The 23,358-nt window shown below is 42.2% G+C and overlaps 1 protein-coding gene across 5 annotated transcripts in view; it reads left to right on the top strand.

Moving 5' to 3' along the window:
* Nucleotides 1-22,249, top strand: part of GPAM (glycerol-3-phosphate acyltransferase, mitochondrial) — a 67,155-nt gene extending 44,906 nt beyond the window's left edge. For all 5 annotated transcript variants that reach the window (XM_069567789.1, XM_069567788.1, XM_069567792.1 and 2 more), the window contains exons 9-21: nucleotides 1,937-2,036; nucleotides 2,339-2,551; nucleotides 4,252-4,365; nucleotides 5,464-5,549; nucleotides 8,958-9,073; nucleotides 10,548-10,618; nucleotides 11,592-11,856; nucleotides 12,409-12,545; nucleotides 13,719-13,796; nucleotides 14,526-14,666; nucleotides 15,968-16,157; nucleotides 17,749-17,807; nucleotides 18,492-22,249. In XM_069567789.1, the coding sequence (XP_069423890.1) occupies nucleotides 1,937-2,036; nucleotides 2,339-2,551; nucleotides 4,252-4,365; nucleotides 5,464-5,549; nucleotides 8,958-9,073; nucleotides 10,548-10,618; nucleotides 11,592-11,856; nucleotides 12,409-12,545; nucleotides 13,719-13,796; nucleotides 14,526-14,666; nucleotides 15,968-16,157; nucleotides 17,749-17,807; nucleotides 18,492-18,608 (1,687 nt within the window). In that variant the 3' untranslated portion in view covers nucleotides 18,609-22,249. The remainder of the gene's footprint in view (nucleotides 1-1,936; nucleotides 2,037-2,338; nucleotides 2,552-4,251; nucleotides 4,366-5,463; nucleotides 5,550-8,957; nucleotides 9,074-10,547; nucleotides 10,619-11,591; nucleotides 11,857-12,408; nucleotides 12,546-13,718; nucleotides 13,797-14,525; nucleotides 14,667-15,967; nucleotides 16,158-17,748; nucleotides 17,808-18,491) is intronic.
* Nucleotides 22,250-23,358: the final 1,109 nt, after the last annotated feature.

Below are 23,358 nucleotides of genomic sequence, written 5' to 3'. Positions count from 1 at the left end.
CCAAGGAGTTCCTTCCTGATCCCTTGGTTCAGAGTTTTGTAGCTGATCTGGCTCACGTGAGTGAAGAGAAGCCTTTCATACATGCAGTCAGCCGATACTTGCCCACATGTGCTCCAGGCAAGGGTGAACAAGACACATAGTCCTTGCTTTCAAATAGTTGATATAAAACAGTGGGGGATATAGACAAACAGCTAACTCTACTCCACTATGATATGATGCTACAGACTTTTCCAAGTATCATGCTTTTTCAAGGATCAGAATGTCTATGCTTTTTCTCATGGGTACCTCTTCCCAGTATCAAGGAACCTGGAAAGTTGAATTAGAAACTCATCAAAAAAAAAAAATGTTTCTCTTTTGAAAGGGAGCTTCCCTGATAACTCAGTTGGTAAAGAATCCGCTTGCAATGCAGGAGACCCCAGTTCGATTCCTGGGTTGGGAAAATCCGCTGGAGAGTGGATGGACTACCCACTCTGGTATTCTTGGGCTTCCCTTGTGGCTCAGCTGGTCAAGAATCCGCCTGCAATGCAGGAGACCTGGGTTCGATCCCTGGGTTGGGAACATCTCCTGGAGAAAGGAAAGGCTACCCACTCCAGTATTCTGGCCTAGAAAGTTCCATGGACTGTATAGTCCATGGGGTTACAAAGAGCTGGACATGATTGAGCGACTTTCACTTTTTTTAAGCAGTGTTTAGGCATAGACTGAGCATGAAGAGGGCTGTTTCACCTGGGCTCTAGAGAAGCCTTGCCCGTAACAGTTTGCCTCCTCTATAGTGAGAACAATTTATGTACTCATTCCCTGTATGTTGGATTGGTTCTCGAGGTGGATCTCTGGAAATTGCCTAATAGACACTGATAATTTCTTCCCTTTTCATGACCTCTATGCCAGGTAGCTTATCATTCCTTCAGCTATGACAGATTCTAAATAATCTGACCTATTTATTTGCAGTGTTCTTTTGTTGCATGTCAGTCTGTACAAGTCACAAACCACTTTTCAAGATGGGTTATTTTTGTGGATGTTTAAATGGCAACCCACTCCAGTGTTCTTGCCTGGAGAATCCCAGGGACAGGGGAGCCTGGTGGGCTGCCGTCTCTGGGGTCACACAGAGTCAGACACGACTGAAGCGACTTAGCAGCAGCAGCAGCAGCATCTCCTTAAGAATTTGTTCTGCAAAGTTTAACTTTCAGAGAGTTAAGTTAACTTTCAAAGACATTAAGTTCCAGGGATATCTTACTGTCCTCCTTATGCTGACTATAGAAGGTGCCAAAACTGTGTATTAATATTTATATTAATATTACACTGTTTGAACAGAGGAGGAGGTGCCGAGATTGGAAAGGTTGATAAGTATTGGAAAATTTCTACCTCCTATCAAAATAATTCATCAGTTTTGTAGGCAGAGACATGGGGTTGTGAGAATTGTTTGTTCTATGTGTGCATAAATGAAGCAAATTTTTATTTCATGCTTTGGGAGGATGGCTATGCTTGATTCCAGTTTGATAAACTTATCCTTATCTCACTGGAATACTCTCTAAGAAATAACTTATTTGAGAAAATTTCCCCGAAGGAGCTTTTTAAATATCACATTTATCTTGAAGTAAATGTGCCATAGGAAAATTTGGGGATGTCTAAAGATCAGTGTCTTGAGACCCTGGACAGGGTTTTAAAATTGAGCACTGTTTTATAATCTTCTTAAAATCTGTACCAGCACCTTTGCACGGTAATGTATCATGGAAACTCCTTTTGGCGTATAACAGATGTAACAGAGCTTCATTATACACAGTGACATTCTGAAAGCCAATGCATAATGTAAATGATAGAAATGTGTCAACTGTATGGGTAATGTCCAGATTTTCATAATCAGCGGCTCAAACACCACCTGTGGCTTATTTGAGTCTTCTTTTTACATTTTTAAAAAATTAATGCATTCTTAAATTTATAGTACTTTGATCCATAAGCTTGGAGGCTTTTTCATACGACGGAGGCTAGATGAGACGCCAGATGGACGGAAAGATATTCTCTACAGAGCTTTACTCCATGGGGTATGTGTGATCTCTAATTACCCTTAAAGTTGTTATGGTAGCGATTAGAGTAGAAGAAAGAGAACCTTGATTGAGATTTTTAAAAAGCAATTGTCTGAGTAGTTATTTCAGTGATTATTGCTTGGGTATGAGTTTGCTGATTACTTTTTGTTATCATAAAAATATAACATTGGAGATGCTCCTTTGCTATTATTTGTGTAAAATATTTTGTCTGTAGTGAAGTTTTAAGGGTTTTTGTTTTTAAGATTTAACTTTGCTGAGCTTGTTCTGAGTTCATCTTTTCCTTTCTTCTTATATGCCAGCATATAGTTGAACTACTTCGACAGCAGCAGTTCTTAGAGATTTTTCTGGAAGGCACACGCTCAAGAAGTGGAAAAATCTCCTGTGCTCGGGCAGGACTTTTGTCAGTTGTGGTAGATACTCTGTCTACCAATACCATCCCAGACATCTTGATAATACCTGTCGGGATCTCCTACGATCGTATTATTGAGGGTCATTACAATGGCGAACAGCTGGTAAGAAGACCGCCTGCACAAAAGTCATCTTTGCTTCTTTAGCCTTTTGCTTTTAGATAAGTGCTTTTAGAATTAGTTGAGAATATTCTTGGTACTGTCTAATTTTATAACACATGGTAGGCTGGGCTTTCATCTCCTATCACAGCCTGATTGGTAGTGCTAACATGTCTTTCCTGCATTTGGAGGAATTGCCATGATTAGATTAATCAACACCAGCCTTAGTCATAGAGTTGGGAAATGAAAGAATACTTGATACTGAGTTACCATCTTTGCCCTGGGAAGGGTATGTGTGGCTTGGTTTAGTCAGAGCTTATTGCTATGTGTTAATTTTAAGTTAAACCTGAAGAGTTGGTGGGATCATGTTGGCAAAGCAGCTACAAGTTAATTTGAAAAGTGGCAGCAATTTTTTCATGAACTTTCTATTGAACAGTTATGAAAGAATGCATCCGTCATATGCGTGTAGCTTGAATTAGCACAACGTGAACACACCTACGTAATCGCACTGAGGTTGAGGACTCTAGAAACAACCCCCCTTATCCCTTCTCTCATTGCTGTCCCCTCATGGGTAGCCGGTTATCTTTACTTCTTACAGAATAGATTGACTTGCCTGTTTTTGATCATTATATAAATGGAATTATATAGTGTGTGGACTTTATGTTTCTGGTTTCTTTTGCTTAAGCAACAACTTGTTACAGTGTATGAATATACAGTTTGTCTATTCTACTGTTGAAAAACAAGTTTGGCTTCCTGGTTTGGGCTGTGATCATTCTTAAACCTTTCTCTTGATGACCATATGTATGCATTTTGTGGAGTATGTATCTAGGAGTGGAATTGATAGCTCATAAAGCATAGGTACATTCAGTTTTGTAGATGCTGCCAAACAGTTTTCCAGAATGGTTTTACCAACTTACTGTTACTCCCAGCAGTTTGCAAGTTCCAGAGGGATTTAGTTTTGTTCTTATTTAGTGTGAAAGTCCTGGTCATGATACTTATGTCAAGCTTATTGCTCAAAACATACTAAAAACTCAAGGACTCCTAATAAAGAATAAAGTGATAGACCTGGATGGTTATCTGTCTCTCTCTTGTGAGACCCGCTTCTTGTGTGCAGCCTGAACGTCTGCTCCCTCACCCTGATGGGGTCTCATGATGTCATATCTGAGTCCTGTGTCCTTTCTACAGCTGTCACTGTGCCTTATGCTTGTTAAATATTCAGGAAACACTCACTGGATGAACAGTTGGCTTACAGGCCACTCTGGGGCTGAATTTGGTGTTTGGTTGCTTAATGTTGTGAATTTGGACCATCATGATCATCAGCTCACAATAAGGTGGTCTCTTTGATTTTATCTGAGAACCACAGAACAGATTTTCAGGCCAGTGTGTCATCTTTATCCTTCAGCAGTTTGCAGTTGTATTTTTGTGAATGATGTAAACAATGCATTAAAAGAAGTTGTGTTAAATGTTTCCTTTTTCATTGGTCAAATTGCCTTTCCAATGATATCATTACATCTTTTAGCATCTTTGAGTGCTCAACATTTCCTGACCGGTCTCAGCAAATGGATAGGTATTTTCCTCCTTGATTCATTATTTTTCCAGATAAACCTTCAGGTTCCATAAAAAAAATTCATAAACTTTATCTTTGGATAATAATATATAATAAGCTTTGTTGCTTACCATACTATTCTTTCAAAATTGCAAACTAGGGAAAACCCAAGAAGAATGAGAGCCTCTGGAGCATAGCAAGAGGCGTTATCAGAATGTTACGAAAAAACTACGGATGTGTCAGAGTGGATTTTGCACAACCATTTTCCTTAAAGGTAAGTGTCTGTTGAGCTGAAGCTGTGTGGAAGCATCGGTCTAGCTCAGTGTCGGAAGATCTGGGCACCAGACCAGCCTCTGATGCCTTTTCTCCATGTGAGTTAGGGCCTCAGTTTCTTCTCTTGTAGAACAAGACTCTGACAAGAGTAGTTATTTCCTGAATTTTTCCATCGATATGCCTGTTGACAAAGGAGACTAAATGTCTGTCTTTGGGAAACACCAGTTTGATAGTTTTTTGCTGTCTTTTATAATTCATGAGAATTATGCATATTGCTTTACATAAATCAATATTTTATATGTTATGTTTTAAAATTGCCTTTAGGAGACATTTTTAAAAACAGGTCTCACAGCTGGGTAACAAGGATGGTCCAGGGTGATGCTCTGTTCTACTCAGTGGAGTCTAGTACCCACATATTCAGAGGAAGAGTGCCATCCTCATGGAGAAGCCTGGGGCTGGTGAATCTCTGAGGTCCTGCAGTTTTAAATTCTTAAGATTTTCAAATTGGTAAAGGAGAAAGAAGGATGGGGAGTTGGGAACCCAAAGATAAGGCACAGAGGTCCTGCCTCTCCTCCTGTTCCACTTCTTGGTTTTATTTTAAGGAAGTCTAACTGCTGTGCTATATGCTTTTTGGTTAAGGACCTTGTCATTTCTTACCACTTTTTTTTTTTTTTTAAATGCTGCAGAGCTTCTCTTGTTTTTGCTTTTGAATTGAGATTCTTTTGAATATAATATGACCTTCAGATTGTCAGATTTCCTTTAAAAGGGTATGGTTGGTCAATTATCACTGTTAATAATATTGGGAATGCCAACTAATTTCATGAAGATGTGAGAAAAGTTAAATTTTGCCCTTAATTTTTAAATGATTTTGCTTAAGCATCACCCTGTCTTTGGAGCTTCAGTTCTTTGATTTCATGCTAAACAACATTCTATGAGTCATTCTGCACTTCTGAAGATAGTTTAGGCTAATAGAAAGTATTTCTCATGTTATATATCAATAGTATGGCTCATTTTATTAACAACTCACTTTTAACTTTTTGAGGATGTAATTATATTTTATATATGTTTATGGAAGTCAGACAGTGTTTTATTTTTCCAGGAATATTTAGAAAGCCAAAGTCAGAAACCTGTTTCTGCTCCACTTTCTTTGGAGCAAGCATTGTTGCCAGCTATACTTCCCTCAAGGTAAGATTTATCACCAGATGGTCAATACCAAAATCAGATTGATTATATTCTTTGCAGCTAAAGATGGAGAAGCTCTATACAGTCAGCAAAAACAAGACTGGGAACTGACTGTGGCTCAGATCATGAATTCCTTATTGCCAAATTCAGACTTAAAGAAAGTAGGGAAAACCACTAGACCATTCAGGTATGACCTAAATCAAATCCCTTACGATGATAAAGTGGAAGTGAGAAATAGATTCAAGGGATTAGATCTGATAGACAGAGTGCCTGATAAACTATGGACGGAGGTTCGTGAAATTGTAGAGGACACAAGGATCAAGACCATTCCCAAGAAAGAGAAGTGCAAAAAAGCAAAATGGCTGTCTGAGGAGGGCTTACAAATAGCTGTGCAAAGGAGAGAAGTGAAAAGCAAAGGAGAAAAGGAAAGATATACCCATTTGAATGCAGAGTTCCAAAGAATAGCAAGGAGAGATAAGAAAGCCTTCCTTAGTGATCAATGCAAAGAAATAGAGGAAAACAACAGAATGGGAAAGACTAGAGATCTCTTCAAGAAAATTAGAGATACCAAGGGAACATTTCATGCAAAGATTGGCACAGTAAAGGACAGAAATGGTAGGGACCTAACAGAAGCAGAAGATATTAAGAAGAAGTGGCAAAAATACACAGAAGAACTATACAAAAAAGATCTTCATGACCCAGATAATCATGATGGTGTGATCACTCACCTAGAGCCAGATATTCTGGAATGTGAAGTCAAGTGGGCCTTAGGAAGCATCACTATGAACAAAGCTACTGGAGGTGATGGAATTCCAGTTGAGCTATTTCAAATCCTAAAAGATGATGCTGTGAAAGTGCTGCACGCAATATGCCAGCAAATTTGGAAAACTCAGCAGTGGCCACAGGACTGGAAAAGGTCAGTTTTCATTCCAATCCCCAAGAAAGGCAATGTCAAAGAATGCTCAAACTGCCGCACAATTGCACTCATCTCACACGCTAGTAAAGTAATGCTCAAAATTCTCCAAGCCAGGCTTCAACAGTACATAAACTGTGAACTTCCACATGTACAAGCTGGATTTGGAAAAGGCAGAGGAACCAGAGATCAAATTGCCAACAACCGCTGGATCATCGAAAAAGCAAGAGAGTTCCAGAAAAACATCTATTTCTGCTTTATTGACTATGCCAAAGCCTTTGACTCTGTAGATCACCCCAAACTGTGGAAAATTCTGAAAGAGATGGGAATACCAGACCACCTGACCTGCCTCTTGAGAAATCTGTATGCAGGTCAGGATGCAACAGTTAGAACTGGACATGGAACAACAGACTGGTTCCAAATAGGGAAAGGAGTATGTCAAGGCTTTGTATTGTCCCCCTGCTTATTTAACTTATATGCAGAGTACATCATGAGAAATACTGGACTGGAAGAAACACAAGCTGGAATCAAGATTGCAGTGAGAAATATCAATAAGCTCAAATATGCAGATGACACCACCCTTATGGCAGAAAGTGAAGAAGAACTAAAGAGCCTCTTGATGAAAGTGAAAGAGGAGAGTGAAAAAGTTGGCTTAAACTCAGCATTCAGAATACTAAGATCATGGCATTTGGTCTCCATCACTTCATGGCAAATAGATGGGGAAACAGTGGAAACAGTGGCAGATTTTATTTTTGGGGGCTCCAAAATCACTGCAGATGGTGATTGCAGCCGTGAAATGAAAAGACGCTTACTCCTTGAAAGAAAAGTTATGACCAACCTAGATAGCATATTAAAAAGCAGAGACATTACTTTGCCAGGAAAGGTCCATCTAGTCAAGACTATGCTTTTTCCAGTGGATGTGAGAGTTGGACTATAAAGAAAGTTGAATGCCGAAGAATTGATGCTTTTGAACTGTGGTGTTGGAGAAGACTCTTGAGAGTCCCTTGGACTGCAAAGAGATCCAACCAATCCATCCTAAAGGAGATCAGTCATTGGAAGGACTGATGTTGAAGCTGAAACTCCATTGCTTTGGTCACCTGATGCGAAGAACTGACTCATTTGATAAGACCCTGATGCTGGGAAAGATTGAAGGTGGGAGGAGAAGGGGACGACAGAGGATGAGATGGTTGGATGGCATCACTGACCCAATGGACATGAGTTTGAGTAAACTCCCTGAGTTGGTGATGGACAGGGAGGCCTGGCACACTGCAGTCCATGGGGTCTCAAAGAATCAGATGTGACTTACTGACTGAATTGAACTGAACTGAAGATTTATGGAAGTTCTTTATACTGAATATCTGTTATTTCTTATATTGGACTTCTCAGGTGGTGCCAGTAGTAAGGACTGCCTGCCAGTGCAGGAGACATAAGAGATACTGGTTCGATCCCTGGGTCAGGAAAATCCCCTGGAAAAGGGCACGGCGACCCACTCCTGTATTCTTGCCTGGAGAATCCCATGGATGGAGGAGCCTGGCAGGCTACAAAGTCCATAGGGTTGCAAAGAGGTCGGACATGACTGGAGTGACTCAGCACACACAGATTTCTTACATTGCATGGAAAAAATTGGTTACCTTTGTTAAGGATGTTTATATTCTCGTTTTTACTTCCTCACTTGAGTAATTTTTCTAGTAATTTGGTCTAGTAAAGGATCTTGAAGTAATGTTTTTGTGTATTAGTTGGAAGGTTTTTGATTATTTGGATCTTAAAATCCTTTTGATTTTGTGACTCATATATGAGTTCTTATTTGATTTCTGTTTTTGAATACTTGAAATGTTCTTTTTGGTAGTAGTTTAGCTTATGCATATTGCACATTCATGTAACATGTAAAAGAGTTTCTTATGTGAATTTTCCAGAATTCAAATCAAATGGTCACTGAGAGAAATATTAAGCCTTTTAAAAAATATGTTTAAATATAGAACTTTTGAAACTATTTTAAAATGGAGCATCTTGTTTTATGCATTATTTTCTGCCAGTGAGTTCTGAAAGTGATGTACCAACAGATTACTTAGTCATAAATAAATAACATGTTGTGTTCAGGAGAGTGTCTTAAATATAATGAGGTAGGTATGTGTTAGTTACTCAGTTGTGTCCAACTCTTTGCGACCCCATGGGCTGTAGCCCACCAGGCTCCTCTGTCCATGAAATTCTCCAGGCAAGAATACTGGAGTGGGTAGCCGTTCCCTTCTCCCGGGGATCTTCCTGACCCAGGGATCGAACCCACATCTCCTGCATTGCAGGCAGAATCTTTACCATCTGAGCCACCAGGGAAATATAATGAAGTATATTTTGGAGGAAAACAACTCATAGAAATAATCTATTTGTGGTTTAAATTTAGAATATGTAGTGAAGTATCTAATACATTTGTATCTCATGTCATTTGCTTTGGGAAAGATTGGGGTTATAGAGGTCTAATTAAAAAAAACCAAAAAACATTTTAGACCCAGTGATGCTGCTGATGAAGGTACAGACATGTCCATTAACGAGTCCAGAAATGCAACAGATGAATCCCACCGAAGAAGACTGATTGCACATCTGGCTGAGCACATTCTCTTCAGTAAGTAGAATTCCACTCTTTCATTCCGTAATTCAGATTCAGTGTGATGCAGTGTGAACCATGCAGGTTTTGGAATCTGCCAAAGTTAGATTCTACTTCTGGCTCTAGAACTAACATGCAGGGGATACTAAGTAAGTTATTAGAAGGAATATCATGCTGAGAGGATTTGAGATAACTGGATGAAACATCTCACACAGTGCCAGATAATTAGTAGGTGCTCATGAATTAGTCTCTTTGAACCCATTTGTGGTACAGCTTCTAGGTTTATGGTTGCACGTCCCTTTCCCCTGTGACCTCGTGATCCTTTTTATTTGGTAAATATTGTGTGTCTTTTGCATGTAAAGCTTTATTCTCGCTGTGGGGACTACACATTGAGTCATTGGCTCTGTACCTAAAGAGGTTCTGCTCTTCTCAGTGGGATGGTTGTACACTAATAATGCTGTGGGAGTGAATCAGAGTGGAGCGAGTTACGTGCAGAATTAGCCATCCTTAAGTTGCAAATGGCAGCATTGTATTATGTTGTAGAGGCTGCTTTAAGGTCGGAAGCAGCCATAGCTTGGGATTTCTTCGCCCTTCCCTGTGCCTCCTCCCCATCAGGTTAGGCCCTCCATGCTTGCTGTCCGTGTGGAGGCATCCTCACCTCATCTTGCTCCTTTCTGTCTAGCCGCTGCTGCTATTGCTTTATGCTGGACCAAGATCCTCTTTTCTGAGGATGTCTGTTGGAGTCTCTGCTTAAATCCTGGATGCTGAAAATAATACATCCTTAAATGTTGAAAAACTGGAAAGTAAAGATAAAACCCACTACCCAGATGACCAGATGGGTTGCTGTCTAGTCTATAAAAAAAAATTTTTTTTTTGCAGTTTTGTGCTGTTTTCCATTTATAAAACAAGTATTATGAAAGCTTTTTAAATATACTTTTTAAAGGCCAAATATATGTGGTACTGGGAACTTTTTTGTTTCTTAAATACTCGAGGTAACATTAATTATGAATGAAGTATTCGTGAATTCATTATCATCTCAGAAAACCCACAAATGGTGTCATTATCTTAGATTATTCCATAGATGTTCTCATACTTGATTTATGTGATTATAAATTTCTACAAATTTGGAATATTGAGTTATGGACTATAGTCATTCTCAGATGTCTGTCTGTCCCCTTCCTTCCTACCTCTGACCTGCCTCTGGTCCAGGTTGAAAAGAGGAAGTTAAAATCGATTTCTGGGTTGAGGGTAGACCTATCTTAGACTGAATTCTATTATATGAGCAATGATCTCTAATGAGCTTCCACTGGTCCAGAGCAAATTGTGGTTTCCCTTTGGTGAATCAGGTATAATAAATACAGTAGAAGACTTTTATAGTTTTCAATGTTCCTAATTAAGATACTATTTTTTTTTTTTAAGATTTAGGTACTTTGTAAAAAGTTTCAGCTATATTTAAAAAAGCACAACTAAAAGGTGTGTGTTTGCCTTCCAGCTGCTAGCAAGTCCTGCGCTATTATGTCGACACACATCGTGGCCTGTCTGCTCCTCTATAGACACCGGCAGGTACGTCTGCAGTCTCGCTGGAGTTCAGCAGAAAGCAGGGAAATGCTTTGTCAGCTTTTCAGATGCTTGTCCACTGATAGATTTGGCTCCCTTCCAGCTAGTCCTGTGAGTGAAAGTCACTCAGTCGTGTCCGACTCTTTGCGACCCCATGGACTGCCAGGCTTCTCTGTCCATGGAATTCTCCAGGCAAGAATACTGGGGTGGGTAGCCGTTCCTTTTTCCAGGGGAATCTTCCCAACCCAGGGATCGAACCCAGGTCTCCCGCATTGCAAGCAGATTCTTTACCATCTGAGCCACCAGGGAAGCACAGTCCTGTGAGGTGAACAGTAAAACAATTTGAGGACTCTGCCCACAGGGGCTTACAACCCAATGGAGGAAGACATCTATATGAAAAAAGCCTCAGGGACTGTTTTATCTGACAGTAAGGCATTCTTGGAAGAATACAGTTAATGGAAATAAGGCATGTCTTTTGACAGATAAAAAGTCTTCTGATTGTAATGGTTTCCAAGCTGTTTGACTTGTATTTAGGACTTGCACTCTGCTTTCCTACAATACACTTGCCTAAGCCCTGTAATGGGAAAGACTGTCTGTCTCGGTCGCAGTCATGTTCTGAACATCAAATGTAGTGCCAATATATAAATACCAGCCCAGAAATTTGAGAAATTCTTGCTAAAATATAAGCACTGCTTCTTTCCAGAAGGTGGCATTTTCCCTTTGAGACCTTACATGCTACATCATGTTTTGTGGCTAGAATATGCTCTGGACATGAAATCTCTTGACATTCCTGCTGGACAGCTTTTTAACCAGTTTTCTAACTTTCTTTACACTGGTGTTCTGGCTTTTTTTTTTTTCCTGACAGCAAACTTCAGGAAAGCCAAGGCAAGGGGGAAAAAAAAATCCTTGGGGCAGTCTCTCCATCTTTTGAGAAGTGGGTTTTGTGTTCTCATGAGACCACTTCTGTCTGTTTTTATAGGGAATTAACCTCTCCACGTTGGTGGAAGACTTCTTTGTGATGAAGGAGGAGGTCCTGGCTCGTGATTTTGACTTGGGTTTCTCAGGAAATTCAGAAGATGTGGTCATGCATGCCATACAGCTGCTGGGAAATTGTATCACAATCACCCACACCAGCAAGAACGATGAGTTTTTTATTACTCCTAGCACAACTATCCCATCAGTCTTTGAACTCAACTTCTACAGCAATGGGGTGCTCCACGTCTTTATCATGGAGGCCATCATAGGTATGTCAGGCCCTGAAGGATTTTCACGGCAAATCAAGTGGCCAAAAGCACGTGATGGTATCTACTTCAGTTTGGATGACAGTCCCTGGTTTCAGGGAATGTGTTGCTATAGTTTTAGTTTTGAAAGAAAAGTGTCATCTGCTGTTTCACTGATTATAGCTTATTTTTATATTTGCTATTCAATGAGGAGTAACTGAACTGCTGTATACATAGTATCACATGATTTACCAAGTAGGAGAGGTCAGATGTCTTGCTGCCCAGGATCTGGAAATCTAGTTGAGATGAGACATACTTGTGGCAGTGGAGTGAGTCGGGGGAACAGAGGAGACGGAGGGCAGAGGGGATGGAAGCCTCTGAAGGAGGTCTGACAGGGTTGGAAGCACATGGAATCAGAAGTAAATTCTGAAGGAATTTACTTGAATTTCCATGAACGCAGACAATTATTTTGGATGTATCAACGATCTTTTGTGGTAGTCCAGCCAGTCTGAGCCTCTCCAAGGTTTTTCTTGGAGATATAAGGCTGCAGCTTCGCTGATGCTTTTACTTTCTCAGCCTGCAGCCTTTACGCAGTTCTGAAGAAGAGGGGCCCAGGAGGGCCCGCGTCTCCCAGCTTGGTCAGCCAGGAGCAGCTGGTACGCAAGGCCGCCAGCCTGTGCTATCTGCTCTCCAATGAAGGCACCATCTCTCTCGTAAGTGAAGGCTCTTTAGTGTCTCCTCTTCTCTTATTCTTGAGCATCTTAATGAAAACATAAAATGCTTTCCTCTTAGAGAATTTTTGGTCTATTACTGAAGCTTTACATCCTCCGCCTGGGTCTCAGTGACCGCCAGACCATTGTGTTGTTACTGTCTCGGTTTGCCCTCGGGGTCGCTGCTCCAGAGAACCCGTCCTGTGCTCTGATGGCTGCAAGGGCTCAGCGTTCTCCATCACTCAGATCCAGAGGCACAGAACCTCTTATCATGCATAAGCCACTGGGTCAGGGGTTTGTAAATGATTAACATGCCCGCCCATGGATGAGAGAAACCTAGACGAGGAGAGTCAGAGACAGTCTTAAAACTCATCTGCTCAGCCCCTCCTCCAAGTGGGGGAACTAAGGCCCAGCAGAACTAACGAGCATTTATGTTATATTTGAACACTTCTAGACATTTATAATGAGGCATACATATTAAGCAGTAGAGTTTTTTTTTCCCCTCAAAGTCATCAATGAATAAAATTCTTATTTTAAAGTCTGTTGTTTTCCACTTATGGGAATGTGTCCTGGGACATTTCTGAGTACAGGTGTTGGGAGTACAGCCCTCCTCCACAGCATTGTCTGTGTATGTTATATTTGTGTCCTGTTGTGGAATCTGTTTCACATGAATCTGGGGGGCAGGATGGGAGAGAAAAGGGTAGATAAGGCTCTCAAGGTTGACGTTGTCTTTCACTTGGGTTTTTTTTTAATTACTTGAATACATATTGTATTTCCTCATCCACCACCTTGTGTACAGCATTTACTGTAAGATAGATTTTGCAGGGAAATTGTCTTATAAAGGAAAAAAATAGGTGTAGGGGCCGGTCACGTAGCCCTTCTGAGGCCGCGCTCTACTGGAGGGGTGGGGCTGGGGGAACTCAGCTTAGGAGCTCCGTCTGCAGATGGTGCCTCACTGGGCGCTCTGCCAGTCAGGTGACAAGGCCTCTTCTCGGACTTTGTCCACAGTGTGAGCTTGTCAAGAGGGTGGCGTCAGAAAGCTTAGTGCTTGACTAGTGGAGTGAGGCAGGTGATACCATGGAAGTATTTGGCAGCCACTTTGTACACTGTCTTCTGTCTTTAAAAAAAATAAGTGGAAGACCATGAGATTTACACTGAAATGCCTTTTCTTTGCAGCCCTGCCAGACCTTTTACCAAACTTGCCACGAAACAGTGGGCAGGTTTATCCAGTATGGCATTCTTATAGTGGCAGAGGTAAGAAGGCTAGCTTGCTTTTGTTTGCCTTTAGTTTCTTGTTCTTTATTATCTTTTCTACCACCCGCTTTACCAATGATTCCATTTGATGTGTGTGTGTGTGTGTGTGTGTGTGTATGTATATATATATATATATATATAGATAGATAGATAGATAGATAGATAGATAGAGAGAGAGAGAGAGAGAGAGAGAGTGAGAGAGAGAGTCATGTCCAAGATGAGATGAGAAAAATAGGAATGGAGAGAGTAAATGTCTTTCGGAATGGTTTAATATTATTTTGGTTCCTTTTATGTAACTGGTGTTGCATAAAGCATATCTTGACTTGGTTCCATGGCATCCAGAAGCCTGTGTTCCAAGACCAGATCTTCTGTATATCCATGTGCTTGTAGCTTTCATGTGTACATTTTTCTTTTTTGAGGTTTTGTTTTAATTTTGGCAGCTTCTGTATAAAGGGTGTGGCCTGGGAAAGTAGATGCCAGTTTAGCAGAGCTGATGGTACTTTAATTGACGTGGCTGGTAGCTTTTATCCTCACTCTTTCTTTTCTTCTTTCCTCCCCTGCTGTCTCCTGAGTGATTTTGGGTTTGGAGAGGGTGGTGGACTGATCTCATGCCTGGCTGGACAGAAAGAGGAGGGGAGGGCATGAGAGAGGGCGACTTTGGGGTCCAGCCGGGCAGGCGTTTGTGTGCCTGAGCACATTTATCAACTGTTGGTCATCTCCCTGGCATAGCAAGATGATCAGGAAGATATCAGTCCTGGTCTTGCCGAGCAGCAGTGGGACAAGAAGCTTCCGGAACCTTTGTCTTGGAGAAGTGATGAAGAAGATGAAGACAGCGATTTTGGTGAGGAGCAACGAGATTGCTACCTGAAGGTACTTGGGTGAAGAGTCTGGGTGGACACCACAGTGTTGAGTTGAGGCTCATGTTGCCACAGATTGACAGGGTGCTTAAAAACTGGGACTCCGGCGATGTACTCAAAGCACTCACAAACTGGCCGTGGCACTTTCTGCTCAGTTAAGACACTGAAACTGAATTGACTTAATCGCTGAAACGATTCAGTCTGGGGTATAGATAAATGGAAGAAGAGACAAGAGTCTCAGCTCTCAGGAAGATGAACGTCATAGATGATACCTTTTGTGACCCTCTCTCCAGAATGCACAGGTGCAGACCGGTAGCCCTCCCTGCACTCACTGCTGAAGAGGCAGAGGTTCTGTTCAGGCATCACTGAACAAGGCGGCGCTGTGCCAGCTGAGGGAGAGGAGGAGTTCACGTTCCGCTGCCGCTGGCCCAGTTGCTCTGCTTGAGTCGTGTTCCGTCTTGCCATCGCTCCCAGAATTTCATGCATCAGGCTCTTTGCCTTCATTTAAACAAATCCTGTCAGAAGATTTGATTTTTAAAAGATTGATGGTCCTTGCTTTAGAAAAAGCGATCTTGTCTAATTTGTAATTTTAGCAATCAGTAAGAATGACCCTACTTTTCTGAATACCCTAAGTGGATTGCTTTCTTTGCAGTGGGATAACACACACACACACACACACACACACACACACACGTGTGCGTGCGCAGGCATACACAGACATACACAGGCATACAGACTCAGAGTCCAAGTGACTTTTGGGGTTTTTCCCTTTTAGGTATTACTAGTTTCAAAATGGGGCAGTAATCTTGCCCCAGGGAGGCTTATCTGAACGTGCATGTTTCTGGGGGGCCACTGCGAGCCCCCACTGCGCAGAGCACCCCATCACCACCACCACCTTTTCCTGTGGTACTGGGCTGGGCCAGAGACCACGTGGGCGTGTTGGCCATGAGGGCCGGGAGGGACCGAGATGACGTCAGGGGTCGAGGCATGTGGCCTTCTGTGCACTTGAGGGACTGCTGAGCCAGGCTTCAAAGCCTGGAGAGGTCCAGCCTGGGTACCAGCCATTTTCAGTGATGACAGTATGTCATAATTACGTCATTCAAGTACAACCGTTTTTTCTAGGCAGCTGTTCAATGAACATAAACCTCAAATACCATGAAAGTCACTGATGACAATAAAGAACACATTTCACAACCCGTGGTCATCTCCAGGGGCGATTCTGAGCCCACGGAGTGGTAGGCTGCTTCTGTGTGGGGCAGCGAGGGACCGCCTTCTGTCCCCGCCACGACTGGGTCTCCACTCTCGCCCTCCCAGGTGAGCCAGTCCAAGGAGCACCAGCAGTTCATCACCTTCCTACAGAGGCTCCTCGGGCCTCTGCTGGAGGCCTACAGCTCTGCCGCTATCTTCATTCACAACTTCGGCGGTCCCGTTCCCGAGCCTGAATTCCTGCAGAAGCTGCACAAATACCTGATCACGAGAACGGAGAGGAGGGTTGCCGTGTACGGTATGTGTGCCCCTCTCTCGGCTTCTTTTGAAAGCTATGTTGTTTTTGATTACAGGAATCTGCACATTGCAGATAGTTGGAAAAAAAAGAATGCAAAATTATCCTGACCTCTCACTCCATGGATTGCTCCTACTGCTTCTTTGGGTGTGTTGTATAAATTGAACTACACAGATGATACACTCATGTCTGGCAGTTTTCTGCTAACATTGTAAGCGAGATTCATACATGCTGTTGCATGTAGTTTATTCTTGTGTTGTAGTATTCCACTGTGTAAATATTTACCACATTTCATTGATTCCTATCCATCACTGATGGATATTTGGGCTTTGCACTTCAGCGCTCCTCTGAATAGTGCTGCCGTGAACATGTTTGAGTGTGTCCTTGGGTAAACAAATGGACTTATTTATGTAGGCCTGTACAGGAGAATTGCCTGTTCGCAGGGTGTGGTGTGTTTGGAGTTAGTAGGTGTGGTCCAACAGTTCCTGAGTGCTAAATCCAGGAACTCCCAGCAGCAGTGTGCACCGCTGTTGCCCCCCGCCCCCGCCCGGCACCTGGTTCTGTCTCTTGTGGAAAAGGTGTGATTGGAGTGGGAGCAGCATTCTCTACAGTTATGCTTTAGGACTGCAGCTGCTTTGACTCAATAATTTTTAAAGCCATGATGGATCTAGAGATAATCACTAGATATTTATCTAGAGATAGCTGCTGCTGCTGCTGCTGCTAAGTTGCGTCAGTCGTGTCTGACTCTGTGCAGTCCCATAGATGGCAGCCCACCAGGCTCTGCCATCCCTGAGATTCTCCAGGCAAGAACACTGAAGTGGGTTGCCATTTCCTTCTCCATTGCGTGAAAGCGAAAAGTGAAAGTGAAGCCACTCAGTCGCGTCCGACTCATAGCGACCCCATGGACTGCAGCCCACCAGGCTCCTCCATCCATGGGATTTTCCAGGCAAGAGTACTGGAGTGGGGTGCCATTGCCTTCTCCAGAGAAAGCTAGAACTCTACAGAGTGGCATATAGAGAGATGTATAGCTACGTCTATAGCTGTATCTCTAGATTGAGATCAAGACCTAGAATCACCTCACTTTAGAGATGAAGACACTATTCCAGATCGTGCAGCTAGTTAAAGGGCAACCTGGGATTAGAATTCCTTTTTTCTGACTTCTGGGCTTGCGCTTTTTCTGGTTCCACTGCAGTAGGAGTCATCTATGCATTCCTGCACAGTTTAAAAGAACTACATTCTGGCTCATTTGAGTCTCACAAAAACCCTTCAAGATGGATATTTTGGGTATTTCTCTTTCCCTTCCTCTTCTCTCTGTCCTTTCCTGCCTCCTCCCCTTCCTCCCTCCGTTTTTCTCTTTCTCTCCCTACCCCTGTCTCCATCTCCCCCACGCACCCCCAAAAGATGACAGAGTAAATTTGAAGAAAGAGCAGACCCTTCGTGGCCTCACAAGTGACTGGTAGAAAAGGGAGCTTGGCGCGGTCCCCAGACTTGCTCTGACCTCCTCCCAGCCTTCTACCCTCTCTTCCCGTGGATACTGGGGTTTTCATTGTCCCTGGGCCTAAACATTTGACAGGGCCTGATTCTTTCTCCACAGCTGAGAGTGCCACTTACTGTCTTGTGAAGAATGCTGTGAAAATGTTTAAGGATATCGGGGTGAGTGTCCACCACTTATGGTACAAGAGCATGTGTTCACGTCTGTCCTTTTTGTTTAGATCTAATCTGTCTGAGTCACCTTTGTGTTGGGCTGGACCCTGAGAGAAAGCAGTTTCTGCAGGATTAATCATGCAGGCATTTCTGGGGATTGGGAGGAGGAGGGGCATGTTGAAGGTGAGGCCCCTCCGTACAGATTTATTTGCATGTTCCAAAATTGTCCTGGTTTTCCTCTTCATCCTAAATGAAGGTGTCCATGTGTTTCAAGATTCTACTGCAGTTTTGGTGGGGATGTTAATTATGCCATATGATTTTCAGTTATTTTCTTGTGTTTTTACCAGTATTGCTAAAAGTATCCTAAGCTATCCTTTATCTTCACAAATTACTTGGGACATGAGTTCCATGGAGGTACTAGTGGTCTTTGTGAGGAACTCTTCTGTGACTTTATTCTAACATAAAATTTAAAATCTAGTACACTAGTAAACCCCACACCTGCCCCCATAATCTCCCACCCCCATAACCTTCCTACCCCGTGCTCACACACACCCTACACGTACATTTTCTTAAAGCCTGGATATGGCTTTATGTACCTTACTGCCCATCAAGTAAGGGTTGGTGACAGAAATGTCTCCCCGCCCACTTACCCTTTTTCGTTTGTCTTTAATTTAATCTAAACTTTCTCTCTAGGTTTTCAAAGAGACCAAACAAAAGAGAGTGTCTGTTTTAGAACTCAGCAGCACTTTTCTACCTCAATGCAACCGGCAAAAACTCCTGGAATATATTCTGCATTTTGTGGTGCTGTAGGTAACTTCGGGCACCTCTGGCAAGTGACAGGCGTGGGACCAGTTCCTCGTAGGCTCTGCCTGTGGCACGAGAGTGGACGGTGCCGTCGTGTGGTCGGGCCTGACCCGTCCTGACGAGACCTCCTGGAAGACAAGTGCCTTCTCTCCTCCGTGATCTGTGATCGCTGGACACTGGCGTGACACAGCCGCCTACAGATCACACCATGGGGGCCCCGGCCTCCATTTGCAGTTCATGATCAGTAGATTGCAAAATGAAATTTTGGAGTTTATTAAAGATTTACATTTTAAATATAACAGTTAGGGGCTTATTACTGTGATGGACACACAAATGTAGTTAATTCTGAAACTGAATCTTGTTTAGTACACTTAATGCAGTCAGGTAATTTGTTGGTATATGTTCTGATTAATGCTTCCTTGAAAAATAACTGAGTCATCCATTCACTGTTCCCCCCCCCCCCCCCCCCGCCCCACTCTATGTTATCTATGTCCATTGTATCTAACTGTTAAATGGGAACATTTTTTTCCTCACAAGTGCTTTACAAATGAATGGGCTGTTCACACATAGGTGTCACTGTGCTGTCTGTTGTAGTCAGGTATAGAAAGTGTTTTAAGAGCTAAATGAAAACACAATCTTAATTTAGGTCAGGAATAGAGATAATCTGACCAGTCAGCTCGTACCAGGAAATAAATTTGGCTGGTGAAATTCAAGATAAACTAGGCCGGAAAATTGACTTTGAAAATGTTTGCTCATGTGAAAAAGTGCCATTGAGTTTTAAATGACGGGCAAGTATTTAGGAGCAACTCCTGTTTTATGTCTGTGTCCCTTCCCTGCCACCCCTCCCCCGACCTGCTGCCTCAGGCAGCACCTGCCTCTCAGGTACGGTTGTGTCTTGGAGGTAGCAACTGTCCTAACCTATTAGCTTGGCCTGATCGCCTGTGTTAGTGTGAAGCGCCCTGGCTGCAGCCTCATGGCCCATAAATCCTGTAAGACTGGTTGTACGCTTTTGAGTGGCTGGTACCCTCTCAAGTTGGGCAGAGTGGGTTGTACATCACATATGTGATGGCCCTGCAGACTGGCATTTGTAGATTTTTTTTAGCTTTGAGAAAAAGAAAACCATGGTTCTTTAAAAATATACGTGGGTTATTTTCCTAAACCCTGATGCCATATAGTGGCAAATAATTATGAAAAATTGTTGATAACAGGTAGGTGCCTTTTTTGTGAGCAGGGATCATAATTGTTCGCTAATTGTGGTAATGATGGTGATTTCTTAAAGATCATGTGATAGAAAACGTTTTCTAACAGCTGTTTCTTCTCTCTGTGGTTTTATGGAATTAGGAATTTTTCCTGACAAATACTGCAGGTAACCTTTGAATTTAATAGAAAGGTACTGAGAATTAAAGTTTGTACTTTTATCAGCTTGGATTTTAAACACTAATAATGTCTTGTGAGTATTCTGTGTGTGTTGGGAGAGGGAAAAATACTGATTGGTATTTCACATTGTATGAAATTTTTGGAACTCGGAGCAATAATGCCACGCTGTTGTGATTTTCTTCCATTCTTCTCAAATTCCGCATTTAGAACACGTTTTCTTTATAGGAGCTCACATCCCATTAAGCTGTTGTCAGTGTTGCAGCGGCTCTGATGTGGAGGGGCACCTTCACTGTGTTAACATTCCATTTTACGTCCTAAGTAGGACTGAGCTCTGTCTGTGTTTTGGGGAATAGCCAGGGAAGCTTATTTATCCCCTTGTGTGTTCCTTGTCTAGGTAAGCAAACGTTTCACTAGTCTTTTCTACTCGTCCATGACATTATAGACCAAGGGTCACTCAGACTGTCTAAGTCAAGGTTGGGACTGACCTCTCTGTGGACTCTGCTGTCCCGCCTGTGACTTCCGCTAAGAGCTGCTGCTTTGCCAGCCTGAGCAGGGAGCAATGGCTTCTCTGGCTCTATTTGCCCTTTCAGTTGATTTGTTTTCTAGAAATCTACTCAGATGCTTTGGGGAATGCAATGTATGATTTGCTAGCTCTCTCACCACTTAACTCACTGTGAGAATAAATATGCATGCTTTCTGTAATTAACTGGTGCTTTGAAAACCTTTTTTAAGGAAGACAAATCTCAACCAAAGTTCTGCTCATCCAGACAAGCTCACCCTCGAGTTAATTTTAGCACAGCTCATTCTTTCGTGCCTCGTTACTGAACAAATATCCATCATCCCGATAAGGCTTCCAGATACCACTGTTTTGCTAAAAGATTTATTCTCCTTGTTTTCCGAAAGTGAATGGCTTTCACGTAAGATTAAACGAACTAGGTGCTTGTAAATAATTTATTACCGTTTCCTGCATTTCTATAATACTGAAATGCATGCCCTCCAGGGGAAGACAGACTGTGAGTTGAGTTTAAAAGCAAACCAAAAGCCCCAATAATAAGCAATATGGAGCTACACTCTTTCAAAATGAGAAAGTCCTAAGAAATTCAAAAGAGAAGAAGGCACTTTCGCTCCTAAGAGAAAAGGAAGGAAGTAGCATGAGGTGTGTAGAACTCGTGACAGAGAAAGGGCTACGAGTCTGCACAGCCTCATGAAGTCACAGGGCGAGTGGGGAAAACGCATCAGGGACCGCAGTGAATGTAAACTCCGATTGTGGAATTTCCAGTCTGAGGAGCAAACCATTTCCCAGAGTTCTGCGTGTGTATGAGTGCTCTGTGAGATGTTCTTAGGTGTTTTATAGAAAAAGTGTTGCTGGTAAAATTAATTTGCACATGAAGCCTCATTCCTAGAAACTCACAGTGCGCTTTAGCACAGTAAGGGCTCAGGGCCTGCCGGTACCAAGCCTGTATTAACCCAGCATTTCCCAATCTGCGAGACCCCAGAGCCTTTTTCCCCTTTGGAACACCCCTATGGACCTCTCCGGAGGTTCACAGAAAACATTTTGGGAAACACTATGTTATGTATTTCTGTAAGAGGACAAGGCAGTAACTGCCTGGTGGCACAGAGGCATGTCTGCATGGATTTCGTATGCTCAAACATTGTGTTTAATGGATGTATACGTCCTCCCCTGGAGACAGAAAACTATCGTATAGGTGGTCAGAGCTCTTTGATGAAAGATCAGCCCTCAATGTGTCTGGGTTTTTAACTGAAAGGAGCAAAATTAACACTAGGATTAATTAGGGTAAAAAAATTAAGATTTTAAGTCAGACCTAAGCAGAAGATTTTGCACAATCAAATGCAGCTTTTTATCCACAAATAGTTCTAGTGTTTAGAAATGATAGGACCCACCACTGAGGTTTATAAGACTTAATTTGGATGTAAATGTTTTTTAAACCACTCTTTTTAGGAACTTGAGACTTGGCATCTGGCATTTCAGTTTAATACAAAAATGATGGCATTTGAAAGAAACTTTTGACTTTATTTCTAAACATCTAAAGTTCTGAGATGCCTTGATGGAAGGTGTTAAACTGTTTGCCTGTTGTACAAAGAAATGTTAGATTGTTGTAAAAAGGTTGATTATGAAGTACCATAAAATAGCATGGTGTGATGCTGTGAATGAACTGATTTGGAAATGTGGATTGAATTTTACGCCTGTTAATATATTGTAAGAAGCACAGAGGTGTAGCTTTGTTTTAATAAACCAAAAAGTGAATATATTCTTCATGTTTTGTATCTGTCGTTAAAAGTTCCCTACATAATTCGTTATACAAACACTTCTTGTTTCACTTCACATAGACCATGATTAAAATGCTTATAGGAAACAATCTTAAATAAATTTGTGAACCTGCAGTGCATGAGTTTATTATTGAGCCAGAGCTCTTCGAATTTGATCAAGCATTTGGGTTTGTAAATATCTACAGCTTAGCTACTGCCCTTCTCAGTAAATATTCACATCACAGAAATATTCTTTGGGTTTCTGTGACTATTCCTTTAAACATGGTGCTTCTGTCCTTCTAATATGTTTAAGTTTATAAAAGTATGAAGTTTTTCCCACTAGTTCATAATAGTTGCTCAAAATAGTTTACTTTTTTGACAAATAGGACAAGTTCTTTATTGGAGCGCTGTTTTCAGTGGATGCTTTGGATTGCTCAGATGCAGCCTTCTGTCGACAGTGTGCCCCCTGGAAAGGGTGTTCAGTGGGTGCCTGGCGACACCATCCATGCCCTTGGGGTGCACGACAGCACATGATGGAGCTGTGAACCCGAGCAACACCCAGGGCCATCCCATCTGTTCTGTGCCAGCCCCTCTGTCTGAACTTTGTACTTTGGCCCCTTTGGTCTCCTCTGGGGTGTTGTTGCCATGACTTTGCCCTCACCCTTGGGTGTACTTGTTCTTTCCTTTGCATTAGCAACTTTCTTTTTGCTGCCAAATATGGCCTTCACTTGATCAAAGCAAAATGCCTCCTTTTACAGCCACTTGTTGTTTTTAACTGGATATTAATTTTGAAGCCTGGTCTTTTCATGTTTAGTCCTGTATTCACTGATTTTAGTCCTGTTTATTCCCTTTTAAAATACCTTACCGTCTGTCTGGTACACACATAGCTAGTAAAATTCTAACCTCCAAATACAAAGCATTATGTTGTCCACAGCACCTGTGCTGTCCACAGGATGGCCATTATTAGCCATCTCTGTAGATGCCAGCAGAGCTCCTGCACTTTGTGACTTGTACCAGAAAGCTTGGCATCTGGATGGTTCTCAGCCCTCAATCTAGGAAAAGGAAGACTTGTCAAAGTTGTGTTCTGTGTGTGGGTTTTATATGGCCTTTC

The sequence above is a fragment of the Ovis canadensis genome, chromosome 22, assembly GCF_042477335.2.
Source record: "Ovis canadensis isolate MfBH-ARS-UI-01 breed Bighorn chromosome 22, ARS-UI_OviCan_v2, whole genome shotgun sequence".
Lineage (NCBI taxonomy): Eukaryota > Metazoa > Chordata > Mammalia > Artiodactyla > Bovidae > Ovis > Ovis canadensis.
The sequence above is the reverse complement of the archived record's forward strand: the minus strand, read 5'-3'. Positions and strand labels throughout refer to the sequence as shown.